The sequence below is a fragment of the Amblyraja radiata genome, chromosome 31 (genome assembly GCF_010909765.2).
Source record: "Amblyraja radiata isolate CabotCenter1 chromosome 31, sAmbRad1.1.pri, whole genome shotgun sequence".
Lineage (NCBI taxonomy): Eukaryota > Metazoa > Chordata > Chondrichthyes > Rajiformes > Rajidae > Amblyraja > Amblyraja radiata.
Genome location: NC_045986.1, coordinates 2,421,092 through 2,443,201, shown reverse-complemented (window position 1 = coordinate 2,443,201; position 22,110 = coordinate 2,421,092). Strand labels below are relative to the sequence as shown.

At 44.8% G+C, this 22,110-nt stretch overlaps 1 protein-coding gene across 1 annotated transcript in view; it reads right to left on the bottom strand.

Annotated features, from left to right (window-relative positions):
- acot7 (acyl-CoA thioesterase 7) overlaps nt 1–22,110 on the bottom strand; it is a 228,135-nt gene that overhangs the window by 183,279 nt on the left and 22,746 nt on the right. Inside the window, exon 5 of the mRNA XM_033048577.1 lies at nt 14,162–14,248. Within this exon, the coding sequence (XP_032904468.1) occupies nt 14,162–14,248 (87 nt within the window). The remainder of the gene's footprint in view (nt 1–14,161; nt 14,249–22,110) is intronic.

The following is a 22,110-nucleotide window of genomic DNA, read 5'->3' as shown; positions in this document are numbered from 1 at the left end:
AGGTCAATTGGCATTGTCATTGACTGGGTAATCACATTGCAATTTGTATCTTCAAACCTTTGTGTGAGACAAAACAAAACATTTTTCTTTCAAATTCTACTTGATCATTTTTGTTATAATTTTTTTTTAAGTGCACAATACTGGCAATGCGCAGTGGGTCGGGGACTGTCTGTAGACACAGAAACGTTTCAGGTCAATGACCTTTCCTCAAAACATTTCTGCTTCTGAGTTAAACATTCAATCAAAATATATATTTTACTTCGGAGTCACGTGATTGACTACGTGAAAAACCCCGCCAGGACGCATGCGTGTCATATCGCCACACGCATTGCGAAACAGTCAGGCGGGGTGGAACGACGTTCCCCCGCAGTGGCAGTTTTAAAAGCCGGAACCTGCAGGTATGAGATACTCTGCGGTCTTTTGTGTTGTTCCCATACTGATTTACAGGTGGGGAGTCAATGGACAAGCCCAAGAAAACAACGAGGGCTGCGACAAAGCTGGCGGGGGAGGACCGCGGAGTTGCGGGCAGCCAGCAGCGGCCAGCGGCACATGAATCACCCATAATGGGAACAGCTGTGCCCGACTTCGCCTCCGCACCGGCCAGATCCACTCCGCGGCTGGGCGGTAAGGCAAAACAAAAAACCAACAAAGTCGTTGACTCAGATGAGTCCGACTTAGAGCAGCCGCGAGCGGCCAGCGACCGTGAGCGCTGGAGCCGGATGGAGCGGTGTGTGGAGCAGTTGCTCCAACGTGACAGGCGATGGAGTCTAGTCACTGTGGGCACTATGTTAAACCCACAGCAGCACCTCTTGTAGGGCTGCACAGTGCATCTCCCTCGTCAGGTCAGTTCTGGGCTGATCCTGAAGAGGGGTTTGCAGAAGAGAAATCAAGCGTGCAAAGGGTGCAGGAGCGTGAAAATCTACTGGACATGATGTCCAACTTCATACAGCCAGACTAGACTGGCCAAAACCTGGAACAAAAACTAGCTGCCAGTATAGATTATATGTCCTTTAACCAGCTACAGGAACAGGCTGTATTGGACACTTGGTAACTGTATATCCCTGAATGTTCCTGTTGTAAATAATTGCATATGGAAACATATCGGAGTAGGAGTTAGAGGCATGGATGTCAAACTCCAAAAGATACTAAAGCTCCTAACAGCGGGAATAACAGCTTTCGCCCGCACAGTAGATGAGAATGACATGTCGCAGGACCAACAGGATGCGCTGGCACTGCTTTGCAACACACAATATGAAATAAACAGCATCAGGAAGAGTGCCATCCGACCTGCTCTAAACCCAAAATTCGCAGGTCTGTGCAAACCTGGAAACGTAAAGCCACCAATTTTACTATTTGGAGGTAACCTATCGAAGCAAGTCAAGGAGCTCGATGAGGAGGCAAAAACCCTGGGGCTCATAAAAGCGACTTCATCAAAAACCTACTACGGCCATAAACAGCACCCTTACGCACCCACCAATAGAACAAGACAAACTGGTGAAAGCTCAAAGGTCCGGTAGACCGAACATGAGTTTTTTTTAGGCCATGGCCCAGGCCGGCCTTTTTGGAAAATACGCAAACCTCCAACACCAACCCAACCACAAACCCAGACACCGGCGCCTCAACATCAACGAAGGATTTACAAAAAGAAGTAAACCTGCCACTGGTAACTATGGAGGTAGGTGGGTCTGGTTCCCTACAAATTGCAGGGAGCATGGAGGTTGGGGGGAGATTACACTTATCTGGATGCATGGAGTATGTTAACTACCGAGACTTATATTTTAAGCAGTATCCAGGGATATACCATAGAATTTATACACAAATACAGCCCTCCAGTTCAGCATGTACCGAACCGAATGTTCCTACTTTCAGGTAAAGAAAAATCAGAAGCGCATGCTGAACTGGAACGGCTTTACGCAAAAGCGGTAATTGAAAAATACCAACACGAATCGCTAGAATTCGTGTCCAATATCTTTACCAAAAACAAAAAAGATGGTGGTTGTCGCATCATCATAGATTTGACCAAATTGAATACATTTGTACAATATATTCATTTAAAAATGGAAACCTTTGTTACTGCAAAACAATTGATTTCCAAAGGTTACTTCATGGCAAGCATCGATTTAAAAGATGCTTACTATTCAGTGCCTATACGAGGTGACCACAGATGTTACTTAAAATTCAACTGGATGGGACAGCAGTGGCAGTATAGAGCGCTGCCAAATGGCATAACATCAGCCCCCAGGCTGTTCACAAAATTTTGAAACCAGCCCTAGCGTTTCTACGGAAACGAAAACACATGGTCATGGCATATCTAGATGACATACTTATTGTGGGCAAAACTTTGGAATTGGCCAAACAAACCGTAACAGCCACAAAACAGTTATTTGAAAAACTGGGGTTTATTATCCATCCAGTTAAATCTAAATTAACGCCTTCCACTACTGTGGACTATTTGGGGTTCACCATTGACTCAGTTCACATGTCGGTGACTTTGCCAAAGGGAAAGGCTATAGACTTAATAGAGGCTTGCAATAACCTCATTGACATCAGTAAACCGTCCATCAGATTGGTAGCAAAAGTAATTGGCAAAATGGTGGCTGCTTTTCCAGCCAAACAATTCGGACCTTTACATTACCAAAATTTACAGAGAGCAAAAATACGAGCACTCAAAATTAATGCTGGTCATTTTGACAGACCAATGAAGCTACCAATCAAAGCTATAATGGAACTAAAATGGTGGAAAGATAACATTCGGCTTTCAATCCAATCATTATCAGCAACCCTTCTATGGTGCACTTGGTTGGGGTGCCACCAATTCCATCTCCAGCTGTGGAGGTAGATGGACTGCACAGGAGGCATCATTATTACAAACACTGGGCATAAACTACCTGGAAATGTTGGGTGCATTCCATGGCCTAAAGTCATATCGTTCTGGGTTATATCACCAGCATGTTAGACTACAGATTGACAATACCACCGTGGTAGCATATATCAACCACATGGGTGGAAACAAATCGACATCATGTGACAATCTGGCTAATACAATTTGGCAATGGTGTATCCAGAGACATATTTGGATATCAGCTACTTACCTACCAGGTAAACTAAATTTAATGGCAGACACCAGGTCACGCAAATTTAATGAAAACACCGAATGGATGTTGAATAAAAAAGTATTTGCTGATATTACAGCACGGTATGGAACACCAGATATCGATCTATTCGCATCCAGACTTAATCACCAGTTATCAAACTATGTTTCGTGGGAACCAGACCCTGGGGCAGCGGCGACAGATGCATTTTCGCTGCATTGGGGGAAATTGTTTATTTATGCATTCCCTCCTTTCTGCCTCATCAGTCGGGTATTAAGGAAAATACAGCAAGTCTCTGCGTCTGGTATTTTGGTAGTACCCGATTGGCCTACTTAACCATGGTTCCCTGTGATACTCAACATGGTATTAGAACCATGTATCACCATCCCGAATAGACCAGATTTATTGGTTCATCCCGTAACAAGGGATAGCCACCCATGTCATAACTATATGAATTTATTAATTTGTAGAGTCTAAAAATACCTCTACTACAGCTGGGACTGACGGACCGAACAGTGAACATTATTTCGGCGGCCAACAGACAGTCCACCAAAAAACAGTATCTGGTCTATATCAGGAAATGGGAGATGTATTGTCACAGAAACAGCATCACCTACAGATCAATGAACATCCCGTCTGTTCTGGAATTCCTGGCAGGCCTCCATTATGATGAGGGGCTCAGTTATAGAGCCATCAACTGCGCCAGATGTGCCCTATCAACTTATCTATGGCAAGGAACAGAGCGTCATTCTGTTGGGACTCACCCCCTGGTAACAAAACTTATGAGGGGAATTTTTAATACCAATCCCCCAAGAACCAGGTACTCTCAAATATGGGATGTGAGTATTGTCCTGATGATGCTAAGGAATTGGTCTCCAGCAACAGCTCTGTCCCTACATAGACTGACACTGAAAACAGGCATGCTAATGGCTTTGGTCACGGCACCAAGGGTACAGTCGTTACATAAATTAAGACTGGACAACATGTCTTCTTCATCTGGAAATATTACGTTTCATATTTATGAATTAGTTAAGCAGAACAGACAGGGATCAGCAGGCCTCAATATAGAATTTTGGTCTTACCCAATAGATGATCGTCTCTGTATAGTAAGACATTTGTTGTTATACATGGAGAACACGAAAATCATCAGAGGCAATGAGAAGGCACTTTTAATCAGCCACAAGCAACCACACAAAAAAGTGACGGTCCAGACCATCTCAAGATGGCTGAAACAGGTTCTAACACAGGCTGGGGTGGATACTAATATTTTAAAATCTCATTCCACCAGGGCTGCAGCTACATCGGCAGCTATGCAGTTGGATGTACCAATGGACCAAATCCTCAAGACAGCAGGATGGTCAGGGGAAAAAACATTCCAACTATTTTATCATAAACCAGTCATTAAACCTGGAACGTTTGCAGAAACAATTTTAAGTTCTGTAATTTAATTTACCCCATAAATAGGGGCTATAATTTGGTGTTAATACATTTTTCATGGATTTCAATGTCGGATTCATGTCTAAATTATGTTGACACAATTCCTCCCACAGTCATTAAGGCAGATGTGATGCATGGACTCGTTTCCACGGCATGAAATCACAGAGCTTTGAAATCTTCACGTAGTCACTCACGTGACTCCGAAGTAAAATAGTAAGATTAAACGAGAACTTACCAGTTCGAAGTTTGATCGTTATTTTATGAGGAGTACGTTGAGGGAATACGTGCCCTCCGCTCCCACCCATGATCATATACTCAACTGGTATTTCTTCTCTAATCTTACTATGTTCAGTCATTACAGTTATCTGTGATTTCACACCGCTGCTTTGAAGAATGACACGCATGCGTCCTGGTGGGGTTCTTCACGTATTCCCCAACGTACTCCTCATAAAATAACGATCAAACTTCGAACTGGTAAGTTCTCGTTTAATCTTACTATTCCATCACTCACTCAATCTTTCCCCTGCAAAGACCAATAATAGCCATGGTTTCGGGGTGATCAATACCATTAATGCAATCAATGGAAAGAAAAAAAAATCCAAAAACAATGTCTATTCAAAAGGAATAGTTGGATTCTAAATATACAGTAATAGACAACCTGGACTGCTGACAGCATCTTAAAGCTTATTTCCCACCCGATTCCCATATCCCCTGATCCATTTACTGAGCAGTAACCTATTGATGTAATTTAGTTTAGTTTAGTTTAGTTTAGTTTAGTTTAGTTTAGTGATACAGCATGGAAACAGGTCCAGGCCGTCCATCGATCAACCCATTCACACTAGTTTTATAGAGTTTAAGAAGGAACTGCAGATGCTGGAAAATCGAAGGTAGACAAAAGTGCTGGAGAAACTCAGTGGGTGCAGCAGCATCTATGGAGAGAAGGAAATAGGCAACGTTCAATTAGCCTGACATCAGTTGTCAAGAATGTGCTGGGATCTGTTTTTAAGGAAGTGACTGGACTGAGTGGGACCCATTGGGTCCCAGTCACATGGGAGGCCTGTGGGGGCGGGGGGGGGGGTGTGGGGGCTGGGGTGTGGGGGAGGAGGGAGGTGGGGGAGGGGAGAGGGAGTGGGTGTGGGGGAGGAGGGGTATGGGGAGAGGGAGGTGGGGGAGGGAGTGTGTGGGAGGGGAGGGCGTTTGGGGGAGGGGACGGCGTGTGGGGGAGGGGGGTGTGGGGGAGGGGAGGGTCGTGTGGGGGAGGAGGCATGGGAGAGGGGGTGTGGGGGAGGGCAGGTTGGGATAGGGGGCGTGGGGAAGTGGGGTGTGGGGAAAGGGTGTGTGTGGGGAAGTGGTGGTCACAGCAGACGCAGCTCCCACTCTGCTCACCCCGCACTCTGCTCACCCTGCACCTTCAGCTTTCGGCCTCATGCAGGAGCTCCCGGTGCCACTCCAGCTTCACTCAGAGGCTTATGGTTCAACTCATGAGCTTCCGGCTGGTTGGGCTGTTCGCCGCAGAAGCAGCCCACATGCTGCTCTCTGCCCGCACGCTGCTCAACACACTCCGCTCCTTCAGTTTTTTAGTCTCCTCGCCGCCGTGATTGACAGCGGGTGCCGGAAGGGGCAGTGGGAGGGGGATTACGATTTTTAAACCTTCATAACTTTTGTACTATTTCACTGATTGGAACAAAACTTATTTGACTTGCAGCAGACGAGAATGGCGAGTAAAGTGGCAAAAATCATAACGCTAAGGGGGATCGTTTTAGCGCAAATTAAAAAACAAATCAAACCAGAAGAGGACAAGTTGAGAGTTTTAGTAATAGATAGAAGTATAGATAGAAGATAGAAAATAGAATCTTTTAGTTTTTATTTAGAACAAATTATATTTTGTAAACCGCCATCCGCAGTTCTTTGTTTCTACATAATAGAACACTTACATATACAAGCAACTGGTGAAATAAATATGAAAAGAAACTTACAAAGGAAGTCAAGATCGATACAAAAATGTTTGTAATTATTTTAAACTGGTTGGCAGCAATGTGGTTCAGTGAAAACAAGTAGTATATTATAAGTAAACAGGTAATATAATACATTATATTGTAAATGGAAATAAAGAAATGACAGAAATGATGAATAGTGCGTCATCTTTACACGAGAGGATGATTTTATTTTTAAACTAGTCAGCCTCCATTTATTTGACCTGAAACGTCACCCATTCCTTCTCTCCAGAGATGCTGCCTGTCCCGCTGTTACTCCAGCTTTTTGTGTCTATCTTCCATTTATTTTAAATGGGTTGAAGCCAGCGTTGAAACAAAAGAACAGGAAAAACTAGGTTGTATTATCTGTCAAACAGATAATATCTTTGTTACTGGGGCAATCCTGCAATAGCCATGATAGATTTATCAGAATGACATACTCGCAACAGTAAAAAAATATTTATGAAGCAAACAAGAAAGGTTTGCTAAACACTTCAGCCCATTTCAGCTGGATGAAATTTACAGGAGCTTCTTGGCAGCAACAGCAGGAGAGGGATCAGGGCTGGTTATCTTTGCTGCTCCTCACCGCTCTCACCCATCGGCCACCTGCGGTGCTGGCTGTGATCAGCAACCTCGCGGCAGGCCACACACCTAACCCCGGGCCTGATCGCTCTGCAAAGGTTGGTTAAGCATTAGGCACTAAGCCGTTGTACTATGTAAACACAGTGGGATAAGGCAGTCTCCCAACCATAATCTTGGCATCCATACGCCTACCCTTATCTTTAATTTAGTTTAGTTTAGAGACACAGCACGGAAACAGGCCCTTCAGCCCACCAAGTACGCACCGACCAGTGATCCCTGCACACTAACATTGCCCTACACACACTAGGGACAATTTTACATTTGTACCAAGCCAATTAACCTACAAACCAGTACGTCTTTTGAATGTGGAAGGAAACCGAAGATCTCAGAGAAAAGCCACATGGTCACGGGAAGAGCGTACAAACTCCATACAGACAGCACCCGTAGTCGGGATCCAACCCGGGTCTCTGGCACTGTAAGGCAGCAACTTTACCACTGCGCCACCCTATCTTCTGCCCTCATTTCAGTTCATTCTTGATTCATGACTTTGGTGGGAACGTCACTTGGAAATGGGAAGAAGGATGCAAGCAGACAATAGAAAGATTGCAGTCTCCATGTTGCCTTCCATCACAGTGAGGATTGTGGGGGAGTCGCTGTGGTGGGTGTTCATGTTAAACATTTATTTGAGTGTCTTGTTCCTCTTTATTGGTATGACTGTATGGCAAATCAAATTAAATTGCAAAACATACTTGGCTAATAAATTACTATTATGATTATGAAAGATGAGGAGTGATATTATAAAGATGTATAAGATCATGAGAGGAATACATCGGGTGGACGCACAGAGTCCCTTGCCCAGACAGAGGATATAGGTTTATGGTGAAGGGGGAAAGATTTTATAGGAATCTGAGGGGTAACTTTTACACGGAAAGGGTGTATAGAAGGAGCTTACCAGAGGAGGTAATTGACGCAGGGACTATCGCAACGTTTAAGAAGCAATCAGACAAGTATGTGGATAGGACCTTCTTCAGTCTGAAGAAGGGTCTCAATCCGAAACTTCACGCATTCCTTCTCTCCAGAGATGCTGCCTGACCTGCTGAGTTACTCCAGCATTTTGTGTCTACCTTCAGTACGTGGATAGGACAGGTTTATAGGGATATGTGCCAAGTGGGACTAACGTAGATGGGACATGTTGGTCGGCGTGGGTAAGTTGGGCCTATTACCACACTGTATGACTCTGGGACTCTAAATTATGTTAATGCCATCTGTGTGATTATAGCAATGCTAGATCTTGGGAGTCAAAATGTTGTGTTCAATAATTTATAGTGGTAATATAGAAGATATTGTTAAAATTGTACAAGGCATTGGTGAGACCAAATCTGGAGTATGGTGTACAATTTTGGTCGCCCAATTATAGGAAGGATGTCAACAAAATAGAGAGAGTACAGAGGAGATTTACTAGAATGTTGCCTGGGTTTCAACAACTAAGTTACAGAGAAAGGTTGAATAAGTTAGGTCTTTATTCTCTGGAGCGCAGAAGGTTAAGGGGGGACTTGATAGAGGTCTTTAAAATGATGAGAGGGATAGACAGAGATGATGTGGACAAGCTTTTCCCTTTGAGAATAGGGAAGATTCAAACAAGAGGACATGACTTCAGAATTAAGGGACAGAAGTTTAGGGGTACCATGAGGGGGAACTTCTTTACTCAGAGAGTGGTAGCGGTGTGGAATGAGCTTCCAGTGGAAGTGGTGGAGGCAGGTTCGTTGGTATCATTTAAAAATAAATTGGATAGGCATATGGATGAGAAGGGAATGGAGGGTTATGGTATGAGTGCAGGCAGGTGGGACTAAAGGAAAATAATTGTTCGGCACGGACTTGTAGGGCCGAGATGGCCTGTTTCCGTGCTGTAATTGTTATATGGTTATTATATGGTTATAGAAGATACATCCAAAATATTTTGGCCATTTACTCAGCATTTTGTAATTGGCCAGATTTAGACAAACATGTTGTACATTCCGAGTACAATCCAATCTTCTTTCCATTCTCATTCCATTCCATTCTCAGATCAGCATTCTTCTCAGGACCAGATCCCAGGCATTCAAGCCCGGCGGAGGTATATAAGAAGTCCAGATATGACCTTGACAGGGCCATCAAAAAGGCCAAAAGGGACTTTCGCTCTAAGCTGGAGGATGATGCGGATGTTCAGCAACGGTGGCAGGGCTTGAATGCCATCACTTCCACTAAGGCAAAATCAGGGGGCAGCTCAAGCGACAGCAACGCATCACTCCCTGACGAGCTCAATTCGCTCCACTTACACTTTGATAGGGAGAACACTGATGTGCCTTCCTGAGCCTCCATATGCCTTGATTATAGTATTATAGTCATAGAAGCCAATGTCAGACAATCCTTCAGGGGGGTTGAAAACTCGGAAAGCGACTGAACCTGATGGTATATCCGGTTGTGTTCTCAAAACCTGTGCAGACCAACTGACTGGAGTTTTTGAGGATATCTTCAACCTCTCATTACTGTGGTCTGAGGTTCCCATCTACTTTAAGAGAGCATCAATAACAGTAAGGTGACGTGCCTCAATGGCTAACGTCCGTGGTGATGAAGCGCTTGAGTGCTTTGGTTATGGCGCATATCAACTGCTACCTCAACGAGAACCTCAACCCAATGCAACCCGCCACAACAGGTCAACGGAGGGTGCGATCTCACTACCTCTTCACTGCACTGGACTACTTGGACAATAAAAACACATACGTCAGGCTTGTGTTAAAAGACCACAGCTCGGCGTTCAATACCATCATCTCCTCCAAGCTGGTTACGCAAGGTGTGGTGTTGCGGAGCTCCCATCCACACACAAGAACTGCTGTATTTTGTCATCTTTATGGAATTTGGAGGATTCCTTTATCTTTGTGTATCGCTGTGACCATGCAGAGACTTGTTTTAAAAGTTTGTGTTTTGGGACTGAGAGCAGTTTTATCAGCAGACTGCTCAGCTCCCACAACTGTGGCTGGCAACCTGCCAGGAAACTGTTTGCGACCCAAAAAAAGGAGAGAAAAATCTTCCTGGACTTTTACAACTGCCTCGATGGTGCTGACCAACCCGGTCTGGTTTTCCTGTGGTGTGGGAGGTTTTATGCACCTGCACCGTCTCGAACTTCTTCTGCGGCCTTCAAACCTGGAGCTGACGACTAAGCCTCGGTAAGGCCGAGGGAGATAAGAGGCTTCCAACAACAAGACTGCAGGCAAGTCCCTTTCGTTGCTGTAGGAGCGGCGAGGAACAACTGGCATTGCCTGCGAAGGTCAGCAGCTCACCATGGAACGCAGGAGAGCCGAGATAGTCTGGTGAAGAGTTAGTGATGCAGCAGTTTTTCCGGAGAGTCACCATTATTGACGTTCGAGGCGACACCGCATTATCTCCCTCCCTCGAACTGTTCCATTTGTTTTTGTCTTTGGACTTGGCCTCGTGCCATTTGGACTGTCTGTGTCAGTGTGTTGAAGTGCTGTTTTAAATTGTAGCTCTGGATACCATGCCGGGTCAGTGTTCTGGAGGAGCGGGGCCATCCAGCAGCTATGTAAAGGTGGTTGCTTCAGCTGCTCCTCTTGGGGCCCGGTTCTCCATGAGGAACCTGCCTTTCGAGCATGGAATAAGGTGCTACTTGCCCCCCCCAGATGTACCTGGAGGACTACGCGGCTGCCGTGGCCATGGCGACCAAGCCCGCAGAGGTCCTGTACATGGGCAGGATGTTTGAGAAGGCCGTGTTCTTCCTCGAGTCTGTTGAGGGGGTGACTGCTGCCGTGAGTAAAGGGATCTCAGTGGGTTGTCCCTTGGCGCAATGGGTGGTCTTGTCCAGCATGGGGTGTGACTTCTGTGTCCAGCAGGGGGCGTGACTTCACCGTCAACTGGACCGGAGCGCCCATGCCTGTAAGGAAGTGGGGCATATTCGCCTCCGGTGCCACTAACCCTCCCCCTCCCGCTCCCACCCCCCTTGTAGTTGAGTCAGGGAACCCTGGGGTTGCGCAGAGCGTGAGTGGGGGTGGGAAGAGTCAAAGGAAGGGGGACAAGGTGGCAAAGAAGATGAAACACATGGGGAACAAAACACCCGGAGACAAGAACGTTCCACCCATCCCGTCACCTCCGTTAGGGAGTCTGCAAGCCCCATAATCCAGCCGGGGGCGGTGGGGATCGGGCGGGAGTGCCACAGACGAAGGTTGCTCAGGTGACCCCAGAGTCTGTCAGCTCCACCCCCTCGATAAAGAAATAGAGGAATCTCTCTAGGGAGGAGCGGAAGGGGGAGGAACGGGAATCCTCCAGGGGGGAGGGGAGTACTGTGGTGGAGGAAGACTCCCGCCCTGTGGTTCTTAATACGCTTATTATTTCTGCTGCATGAGGAGTTGAGGAAATGTCAAACTCTAGGCATGAACGGTTGAACAAATCACCAGACTACTGAAACAGGGATTTCTATATATTAATTGTCTATATTCTGCACTCTTTATCATCCCCTTTGTTCTATCTATTGCACTTGAGTTTGAACTGATTATATCTATGTATGGTATATCTGATCTTATTAGATAGCGTACAAAACAAAGCCTTTCACTGTCCACAGTACATGTGACAATAAACCTAAGCATTTTTCTAAACTGTGATTTTGCTTGATTGCAAGTCCATATTCATAAGTTCATAAGTTCAAGGTGCAGAATTAGGCCGTTCAAGTCTACTCCGCCATTCCATCATGGTTGATCTATCTTTCCCTCTCAACCCCATTCTCCTGCCTTCTCCCCATAACCACTAACACCCATACTACTCACAATGCCTAGAGATGCATAAATGATCACGGGAATTAAAGCCGATGGTCTGGTCAAGGACGACTTAGAGGTTAGCCTCTAGCTGGAGGGTTTAATTAATTTATATGTAAGCGCCTTTCTACAAATTAAAGGGACACTTACATGTGGAAATAAAACAATTCGAAAACGTAATTAAACATCACATGACACAAATGAAGATCGCTCTCCAAAACGAATAAAACACAGTGTGAGTAGGAAATAATGCATTGGTTCTTCTTTCCAGCACAATAAGGATGAAGGGGTTCATTTAGGATAACAGAGAGGAACGTTTACAGAAGCACTGACAATTGCAGCATCAATAAAATATCGAAAGTAATGCTTCGAATTTAAAGGAAAAATCTGGGGATGTACTTTACACATCATAGAATATGTCACCCTTGCCAATTTTGATTTATTTGTTCCTGACATGAAATCCCTCATGTCAAGCCTCTCTCACTATGTTCGACCGCAGCAGTGAGATTAATGCCTCGAAGCATTGCCTTGTGTTCCAGAGCTGTTCTATTGGAAGAACATAATGTCAGACCTGCCTGAGAGCCTTTGGGACATCATTAACCCTTTGTTAATGGACGGCAAAGCAACGTCCCCAGTCAATATCTCTTTAGGGGTATTGAAGCTCTGAATTAAGGGTCTCTTTTTTAATAATCAAATTGATAGCAGTTTTATGTTGGGCAGAATTCTCCTGAAGCTCATATCTTCCCGTAGAAAATTGGAGATTTATTTTAACAAAAGGTTCTTACCATTTTAATGATTTTTTTTCCCTGTTAAATCTTTACCGTGTGGATGTTTTTCAGCCATGCAATAAAATCGCAAGTTCCAGCATCACATAATGTTTGTGAAAGAAGTGTTATCCATATAATATTGCGTTATTCCAAATTATGTATTGGTTATTATCCTCCTATTGATTTAATCAACAACGTCAGCAACACAATTCTGTCAATAGTGATGACAAGTACCCAGAGCAGCAATCTAATGGTCACATCAGAAGTACACGATGCTATCCAATGATTAACAATCATATCTTTCTATTCTTCTTCAAAGGGGAAGATATAAGACTCCATACAGCGGTGGGAATTAAAAGGACACAAATATGTCATAGCGGGCCATACAGCATGGAAACAGGCCATTAGGCCCAACTTGCCCATGCTGACCAAGATGCCCCATCTGTATTAATCCCACCTGCTTGCATTTGGTCCATACACCTCTAAACATTTCCCATCCATGTGCCTGTCCAAATGTATTTTAAATGTTATTATAGTACGTGGCTCAACTAGCTTCTCTGGCAGTTCGTTCCATATACTCACCACCGTCTGTGTGAAAAAGTTGCCCCTCAGGTTCCTATTAAACCTTTCCCTTCTTACCTTAAAGCTATGTCCTCTGTATTTTTATTCCCTTACTCTGGGTAAAAGCCCAATATGTCCCCTCTAAATGTAGAAATTGCAATAGGTCGTCTGTCTTCATAAATCTATTCCTGGTAATTTCAGTGAAGCATCTCGTCATCTTTCACACAAACAATGTGCAGAACCTCTCACAAACGTTTAGTTATTTCAGCATAACAACCATAACCTTACCTACAGATCCTGATAAACAGTTCACAAAACATCAGCTGCCTGTCAGAAAGTTTAAGTCTTACATCCTAATAAAGCATTTCATTGAATCCGACTGCCCATAAACACAATTGAGATTGACTTGAGCTTGTAGCATCCTGTGTGTTTATGCATGCACCTTAATCATCTTGGTTTAGTTGTCTTCAGCAGTTTATTGCAAGGGGGGAAACTGCTCTGATCTTTGGTCACTTCAAGGTAAATGTTCCAAGATTCTGTTCTCTGAATCTGTGAGGATGGGCTTGCCATCTCCATGTTAATTCCCCAACATGCTGCACCACATTGCCTAATGCTGCAGCCTGCAGTCCCAGAAGGTACGGCCCCTTACCATAACATACAATTAAAAATTACCCTCATATATTGGGAGCATGTTATTTTAAAAACTGTAACTTTACCACAAATTTGAAGGCTTTAAACTGGTTGTTCTGCGAGACAAAGTCCCATTGAATTTGAAATTTAACAAGCTGAGAACATACCCCAACAAGAAGATGTTGTAAGATCTTTGGTTGAATCATTTCGTTGTCTGCACATGTACAACAGAAACATCTACTGTATCTCCTACATTCTCCCCACAATGTGCAACACTCTATGGCTATTTGTCAACAATAACAGATGGAGCAGTACAATACCTCCTTGAAGAAAATTGTGCAGTGTGCAGTCAGATGGGCCCACAAGGTGAATTAGACTAGATTGACTGTATCCCACTGTACATGGCTCTGCAAATCAAGAAAGTAAGAGAAGATTATTAAGTCAGAGTTACTGGAACAGAAACATACACGCCAATCAGTACAGTCATAGTTGTGCCAACTTGTCAATTAAGATGACTTCCAAATATCTCCACACCAATTAATCTTTTCACAATATCAGCCTTCTAGTTTGTCAATCAAATGCAGTCTATGAAAAACAATATAAAATGTATTTGATTTGATAAAGGTAATTCCTTGATTTTATTAATCATTTCCTTGAGCAGAATGCATTCTGAAATTTTTGAATGAATTTATCTCATGACATGGTGTCAATTATAATCAAAAGTAGCTGAAGACATTGATAAATAAATTGAAGACGTACCATCAAAAAATCAATGCATTGAACAAAAATTAATAAATAGTAAATCAGAAAAAATCAAAGACAGTTACTTGTTTTAATCATACAATTCTGCATCATTACGCCTAAATGTATTTTCTGTTCATTTATTCGCGAAACAGTAGACATAACTTTCTATATTTATCTTTCTTACTCTTACACGTGTTTCCCTAACATTTTCCTTCAATCTCATAGCCGGCTTTGCTGAGCGAGCCAGCATTTAATTGTCCTTCTAGCTGCCCTTCAAAGGTAATGGTGAGCTCCGCTCTTGAACCATAGCTCCTTGAGGTGTGGGCGTACCCGCAATGCTGTTAGGGAGAGAGTTCCTGGATTCTGACTCAGTCACATGTAGGAATAGTGATATATTTCCAAGTCAGGATGATGTGTGGCTTGGAGGACGACTTCAAGGAGGTGCTGTTCCCAGGCTTTTGCTGCCCTTGCTCTTATAGCTGGTATAAAGGTTATGGGTTTTGAAGGTGCTGTCTCAGGGGTTTTGGGCAAGTTGCTGCAGTGATTCAATTATACTTCATTGTCACGTGTACTTAGGTACAGTGAAATGTTTTGTTTCGCATACAACCCGGTAAAATCATAAAACAGACGTCACCCAGGCAGTACACAAGTGTCGCCACGTTTTGGTGCTGACAAAGTTGGAAAAATTCACTGAGGAGACGCACCCCTCAGGGTTCCCCTTCGATCTCGCAGCCTCTCCCGCCGGGTCCATCGCCATTCTGGAAGTGGCGGCGCCGGGAACGGCTGCGGCTCGCCTGCAGTCCGTTTGTCTTTTACTTTTTTGTGTTGTATTTTTTTTGTTTTGTCTAGTTACGTTTTTGGTTTTTAGGTCGTGTTTATGTGGGGTGGGGGGTGAAACGGGGCTTGCTGTCTCTCCCTTCGGGGGAATACGACCTTTTTGTCGTATCCCCCTTCTCTGCCTCCGTCTACACTGAGGCCTAATGGCGGAGCTGGCGACCTCGGGACTCTGGAGGCAGCTGACAGGACTCGCCCTGAGCTCCCGTGAGGGTGGCCCAGCCCGGGGCTGGAACTGCGCTCTCGTGAGAGCGGCCTGGCGAGGGGCTGAGAGACTTTCCCGTGAGGGGCTGTGGCCCGTCGGAGTGGCCCAGCCCGAGGGAGGAGCGGCACTCCCGTCGGAGTGGCCCAGCCCGAGGGAGGAGCGGCACTCCCGTCGGAGTGGCCCAGCCCGAGGGTGGAACGGCACTCCCGTCGGAGTGGCCCAGCCCGAGGGAGAACGGCACTCCCGTCGGAGTGGCACAGCCCGAGGGAGAACGGCACTCCCGTCGGAGTGGCCCAGCCCGAGGGAGAACGGCACTCCCGTCGGAGTGGCCCAGCCCGAGGGAGAACGGCACTCCAGTCGGAGTGGCCCAGCCCGAGGGAGAACGGCACTCCCGTCGGAGTGGCCCAGCCCGAGGGAGGACGGTACTCACGTGAGGGCGATCCGGCTCGGGGCTGGAACGGTGCTCCGGTGGCTGGGACGGCGTTCTGAGGCGGTGACCTGAGTCCTGGGTTGAGCCGCGGGCCAGCGGCTGCGTACGCTGGACTGGAGGGCGGCAGCTTTGACCACCCCCGGGCCGCGGTGTTTGAACCGGCCCGTTTGCGGGGTTCGGTGAGCCGCGGGACTGTTGTGCCATCGCCCGGTGGGGAATCGCCTCAGCGCAGAGGGAGAAGAGGAGGGAAGAGACAGTAACCCTAAGATTTTTGCCTCCGCCACAGTGAGGAGGTGCTTGGAGGATACACTGTGGTGGTGTTAATTTGTGTTTATTGTTGTTTATTATTGTATGATTGTATGTATGACTGCAGGCACGAAATTTCGTTCAGACCGTAAGGTCTGAATGACAATAAAGGTATTCAATTCAATTCAATTCAATTCGTGCTCCCCCCACGCCGCCAGTTGGGCCCCCCCATCGTTTTCGGCAATCACCCCCCCCCCCCCCCCCCCCCCCCAGTCAGATTGCTCTATACAAACTATCTGGGTTGTCTCGTTGCATATCGGCATCACCTGGCACTTGTGGCGTGAATGTTACCTGCCATCTATCAAGCCCAGGTCTGGATATAGTCCAGGTCTTGCTACATGTGGATGTGGGATGCTTCCTTGTCTGAAGAGTCGCTGAATAGTGCTGAACATTAGACAATCACCTAAGAACATCCTTAATCTGACTTTACGATTAACAGAAGGTTAATGAGGAAGCACCTGGAGATGGTCGGGTCGGGGACACCACCCTGAGGAACTACTGCAGAGATGTTCTTTAGCTGAGATGACTGACCTCCAAGCACCACAACCATCCTCCTTTGTGCCACATATGATTCTAACAAGCGCAGTAGGAGTTTCCCCCTGATTTCACCCGACTCCAGTTCAGTCGAGACCCTTGATACTCAATCAAATGCTGCTTTGATGTCAAGGGCTGTTACTCTCAATTCACAGAGATGGAATGCTGTGAAAAGCTGTGCTATACAGGCCTCAAAGATGCCATGTGCAATGCCCTGGCTGAGCTGGAATTACTGATGTTGGAGGGCAATACTATGACAAATACGTCGCCTGTATGTATGTATAACCTTCGGGCAGAAAACTGTCGCAGGCCCGAGATATTCCTGGTAGTTGGTCCTATAACTTCCGCTGGCCAATTTAATGAAACAAACCCAACCTGAAATCGGAATCTCAACCACAGCAGTCTGCCCGTTCTATTTCACCATCTCGATCGGTCCTAATGGTCTAGCAAATGGAATTGAAAATTTGTGTACTGTAAGCTGGCTTGTTCTGATAACTATATGATCATTGGCCAATACATAGCATTATGAAGATAATGCACATTAAATTAATAATGAAAGAATAAGAAAATCTCATAAAGACATACAGCTCCCTCCAATCCCTGACATTGTGGACTTGATCCATTTAACTTCTCAGAGAAGGTCTGCATAAATTCACAAGTTCTGCTCCAATGTTCACAACTTCACTATTCAACACAAGCTAATTATCCACTCAAGAAACTGATCTAATCTAATCGGAGAAGGACATTAGGCTGGTACAATCGCAACGTTTAAGAATCAGACAGATACATGGAGAGGATAGGATTAGAGGATATGGGTCAAACGCAGGCAGGTGGGACTAGTGTAGATGGGACATGTTGGTCGGTGTGGGCATGTTGGGCTCAAGGGCCTGTTTCCACGCTGTTTGACTATGACTATCTTCATGTAGAAAAAATCTCAAACTACGTCACAGGAGCAGAGGTTGCAAATGAACGGCCAGCTCAAGAAGATGTTGGCAAAAGGTGCCAAAAACATGGGAAAATTGTATGAACTACGCAAAGGCATTCTCAGTGAGGTAGACAATGGTAGAAGAGCATTGGAGGAGAGTATAGTCGTCGACTGGATCAATTGTGACAGATCGTGAAAGCCATGGTTAAGGATCAAGTCAACACCACAATGAAAAGGTTAAATGCTTTTAAATATATAAAAGATACATAGTTGAATGCTTGACTAGGTTGAAGCTTATATTTTGTCTCAAGCTAGCCTTCTCCAGTGGATTGATAAGAGAGAGAGACAAGCCCGGGCTTGGCTCAGGTTGATGTATATTGAGACAATGACCGGTGCCGTTGAAATGTGTCGAAGAGAGACAAGGTCAGACTCATCGTGTAGTGGTGCGTATTGGCTGAATCTTGTGACCATGACTAATATCTTTGGAATGTGATTAAGTGATGTGACCATGGCTAACATCTTTGGAAAGTGATTAAGTATAAAACAGTATAAAAATACCATGGAAATCTTTGTTAATTGAAGTGGTAGCGTGGGGAAGTCAAGTGTCTGTTGCATACTTGACTGGTGTATCCCCGTCACTTCCACCGGCTGATGATCAGTAAAGCTTGAGTTGATTTACCTAACGTTATTGTGAGTTGTCTGTTTTTTAAGTGGTGAACCTTATCAACAAAAGGTCACAGTAGTGACTTTAGTTAAAGCTATTTTGTTCTTCACTCACTTTTCCATCCAGTCTGTGACCGCTCATCTGTAACTTAAGCCATTCTAAATAAAGATTGTTGAATACTTTTGAGTAAAAATTAAAAGCAACTCGCATGCAGAGTTGAAGGAAAATTGGGCTATAGGTAAAAACACATTCCTCCAATCTTGTTTCAATTCATTTTCATTGCCTTTCCTTTTCGCTTGCTGTCAATCAACACTTGCTATGGCACAGGTTGAAAGCATGTTGAGGTTTAAATGACTAACTCTGTTAACTATGAATCTCCTCCAGGAGAAAATCAAATTTGAATTAATGTCTAAACTTGAGAGATTTTAAGTGACATTAAATGTTCTCTCAAATTACCTGCAGCAGCTCTAAATTCCTCGGCCAAATTCAATTACAATCCAGATGGTTAAAAGCCAAGACTGAAGGAGATAAATTGATCCTGAGCATCCCAAAAAAGTATAGTGTGTTTCTGAGAGCACCCAGAATGAAGTCACCTACAACCAAGATCACAATAGCTGCAATGTCAACTCAAAGAATGGTCACAAGAACAGCCAATAGCACATTGTAATTAATATTTATATGTTTGCAGTGACCTTCAAACTTCTCCCAGAGCCAGAATCTAAGTCTAGCGATAGGGCAGCACAGTGGAGCAGCAGTAGAGTTGCTGCCTTCCAACGCTAGAGACCCAGGTTCGATCCAGACTACGGGTGCTTGTCTCAACGGAATTTGTACATTCTCTCTGTAACCTGCATGGGTTCTCTCCAAGATCACCAGTTTCCCTGCACACTCCAAACACATACAGGTTTGTCGGTTAATTGGCTTGGTATAATTGTAAATTGTCCCTATTGTGTGTAGGATAATGTTAATGTGCGGGGATGGCTGGATGGGCCGAAGGGCCTGTTTCCGCGCTGAATCTCCAAATTAAACTAAAAGATAACCTTTGCAGGATGTAATGGCTTTAATGGTCACTCATATGCAGTCACAAAGTTCTGCAGGCCAATTAATTGAGCAAATGTACATGTGGGGGCCTGGTAAATTGCAAATGTCACCCCTCTTAGTAGGTTTAGATACTCAGAACCAAAGGCATTTCAGCCAGTAGTCCTATAAATAAGCAAGAGGAAGAGTCCTCACTCAAAACGTCACCTATCCATGTTCTCCAGGGATGCTGCCTAACCCACTGAGCTAATCCAGCACTTTGTGTCTTCTTCTGTTGAAAGTAAACTACTGAAGTTGTACAGAGAAATTAATTGGATATTGAAATGCACTTTGGTTACTCACCTATGATATTCTGACGTTGCTCCCAAACATCTGAACTTTACCACCAACAAAGAGCAATAGGCATTTTGAAACGAGCCCTCAGGTCTTCGTATCACCCTGCCTTGGAAATATATCACCATTTCTTCATCTGGGTCTAGCTTCTGGATCTTTGGCCCATTGAATTGAATTGAATCCTTTATTTGTCATTCAGACCTTTCGGTCTGAACGAAATCAGCATATTTGAAGCACTTTTATCAGAAGAACCGCAGTGATTCAATGAGACGGCCTGCCATCAATTCTCAATTGGCTATGAACTGTAAATTTCATAAAGGAGAGCTTTGCCCTCCTAACGATAAATTAAATGTATATAATTTAGATTGCACTGTATTGTTTATGCACTGGGACAAACAGCAGAACCCTTTTGCCCAGTACGCAGTGGCCTGGCCATGTTCTGTCAAGACTAAACTGTAATCTGTGGAGAAATCCATCAGTGTGCCACACCATTACTTTGCCCCAGGAAACCTTTTTTTTTTTACTGCCACTTAAACTATAAAGTGCAGTATTCCACAGCATTTTCTTTCCTTATTAATTCTCGATACTCTGCACTTCTTTTGATCTTAGAGGCCTATGTGATCACCAGTGGCAACAGACAGATTGGGTGAGCCCGCAATAGGTCTGCTAGTTGCTGCTAATTGGGAAAAGAAAAGAGCCAAGCAAGAAAGACTGAAGCTTAGCTTTTTCAGTCATATTTATGCGGTTTTGGCCCTTCACTAGGTTTTGCAATGAGAATTCTCTCCATCTGCGTGGGAAACCATTTAATCACAATCAGATGGGGAAGCAGAAAGCTATATTACACCATTCTGCAAAGTCAATCATTACCGCAGTAACATGCGGGCAGAATAATACCAGAATCATTTCTCCTTCATTGCCAAATTCTGCACAACATTCATGACACGTTCTTATGTTGTTCCCAGAATTCATCCCTTTGCTTTTTTAACGATGTTTCAAACACAGCGTGTAGCAGTATTCAGCTAGATCTATAGAAACATAGAAAATAGGTGCAGGAGTAGGCCATTCGGCCCTTCGAGCCTGCACCGCCATTCAATATGATCATGGCTGATCATCCAACTCAGTATCCTGTACCTGCCTTCTCTCCATACCCCCTGATCCCCTTAGGGCCACAAGGGCCACATCTAACTCCCTCTTAAATATAGCCAATTAACTGGCCTCAACTACCTTCTGCGGCAGAGAATTCCAGAGATTCACCACTCTCTGTGTGAAAAAGGTTTTCCTCATCTCGGTCCTAAAATATTTCCCCCTTATCCTTAAACTGTGACCCCTTGTTCTGGACTTCCCCAACATCGGGAACAATCTTCCTGCATCTAGCCTGTCCAACCCCTTAAGAATTTTGTAAGTTTCTATAAGATCCCCCCTCAATCTTCTAAATTCTAGCGAGTACAAACCGAGTCTATCCAGTCTTTCTTCATATGAAAGTCCTGACATCCCAGAAATCAGTCTGGTGAACCTTCTCTGTACTCCCTCTATGGCAAGAATGTCTTTCCTCAGATTAGGAGACCAAAACTGTACGCAATACTCCAGGTGTGGTCTCACCAAGACCCTGTACAACTGCAGTAGAACCTCCCTGCTCCTATACTCAAATCCTTTTGCTATGAATGCTAACATACCATTCGCCTTCTTCACTGCCTGCTGCACCTGCATGCCTACTTTTAATGACTGGTGTACCATGACACCCAGGTCTCGTTGCATCTCCCCCTTTCCTAATCGGCCACCATTCAGATAATAATCTACTTTCCTGTTTTTGCCACCAAAGTGGATAACCTCACATTTATCCACATTATACTGCATCTGCCATGCATTTGCCCACTCACCCAGCCTATCCAAGTCACCTTGCAGCCTCCTAGCATCCTCCTCACAGCTAACACTGCCCCCCAGCTTCGTGTCATCCGCAAACTTGGAGATGTTGCATTCAATTCCCTCGTCCAGATCATTAATATATATCGTAAATAGCTGGGGTCCGAGAACTGTGCCTTGCGGTACCGTACTAGTCACTGCCTGACATTGTGAAAAGGACCCGTTTACTCCTACTCTTTGCTTCCTGTCTGCCAACCAGTTCTCTATCCACATCAATACTGAATCCCCAATACGGTGTGCTTTAAGTTTGTATACTAATCTCTTATGTGGGACCTTGTCGAAAGCCTTCTGAAAGTCCAGATATAACACATCCACTGGTTCTCCCTTATCCACTCTACT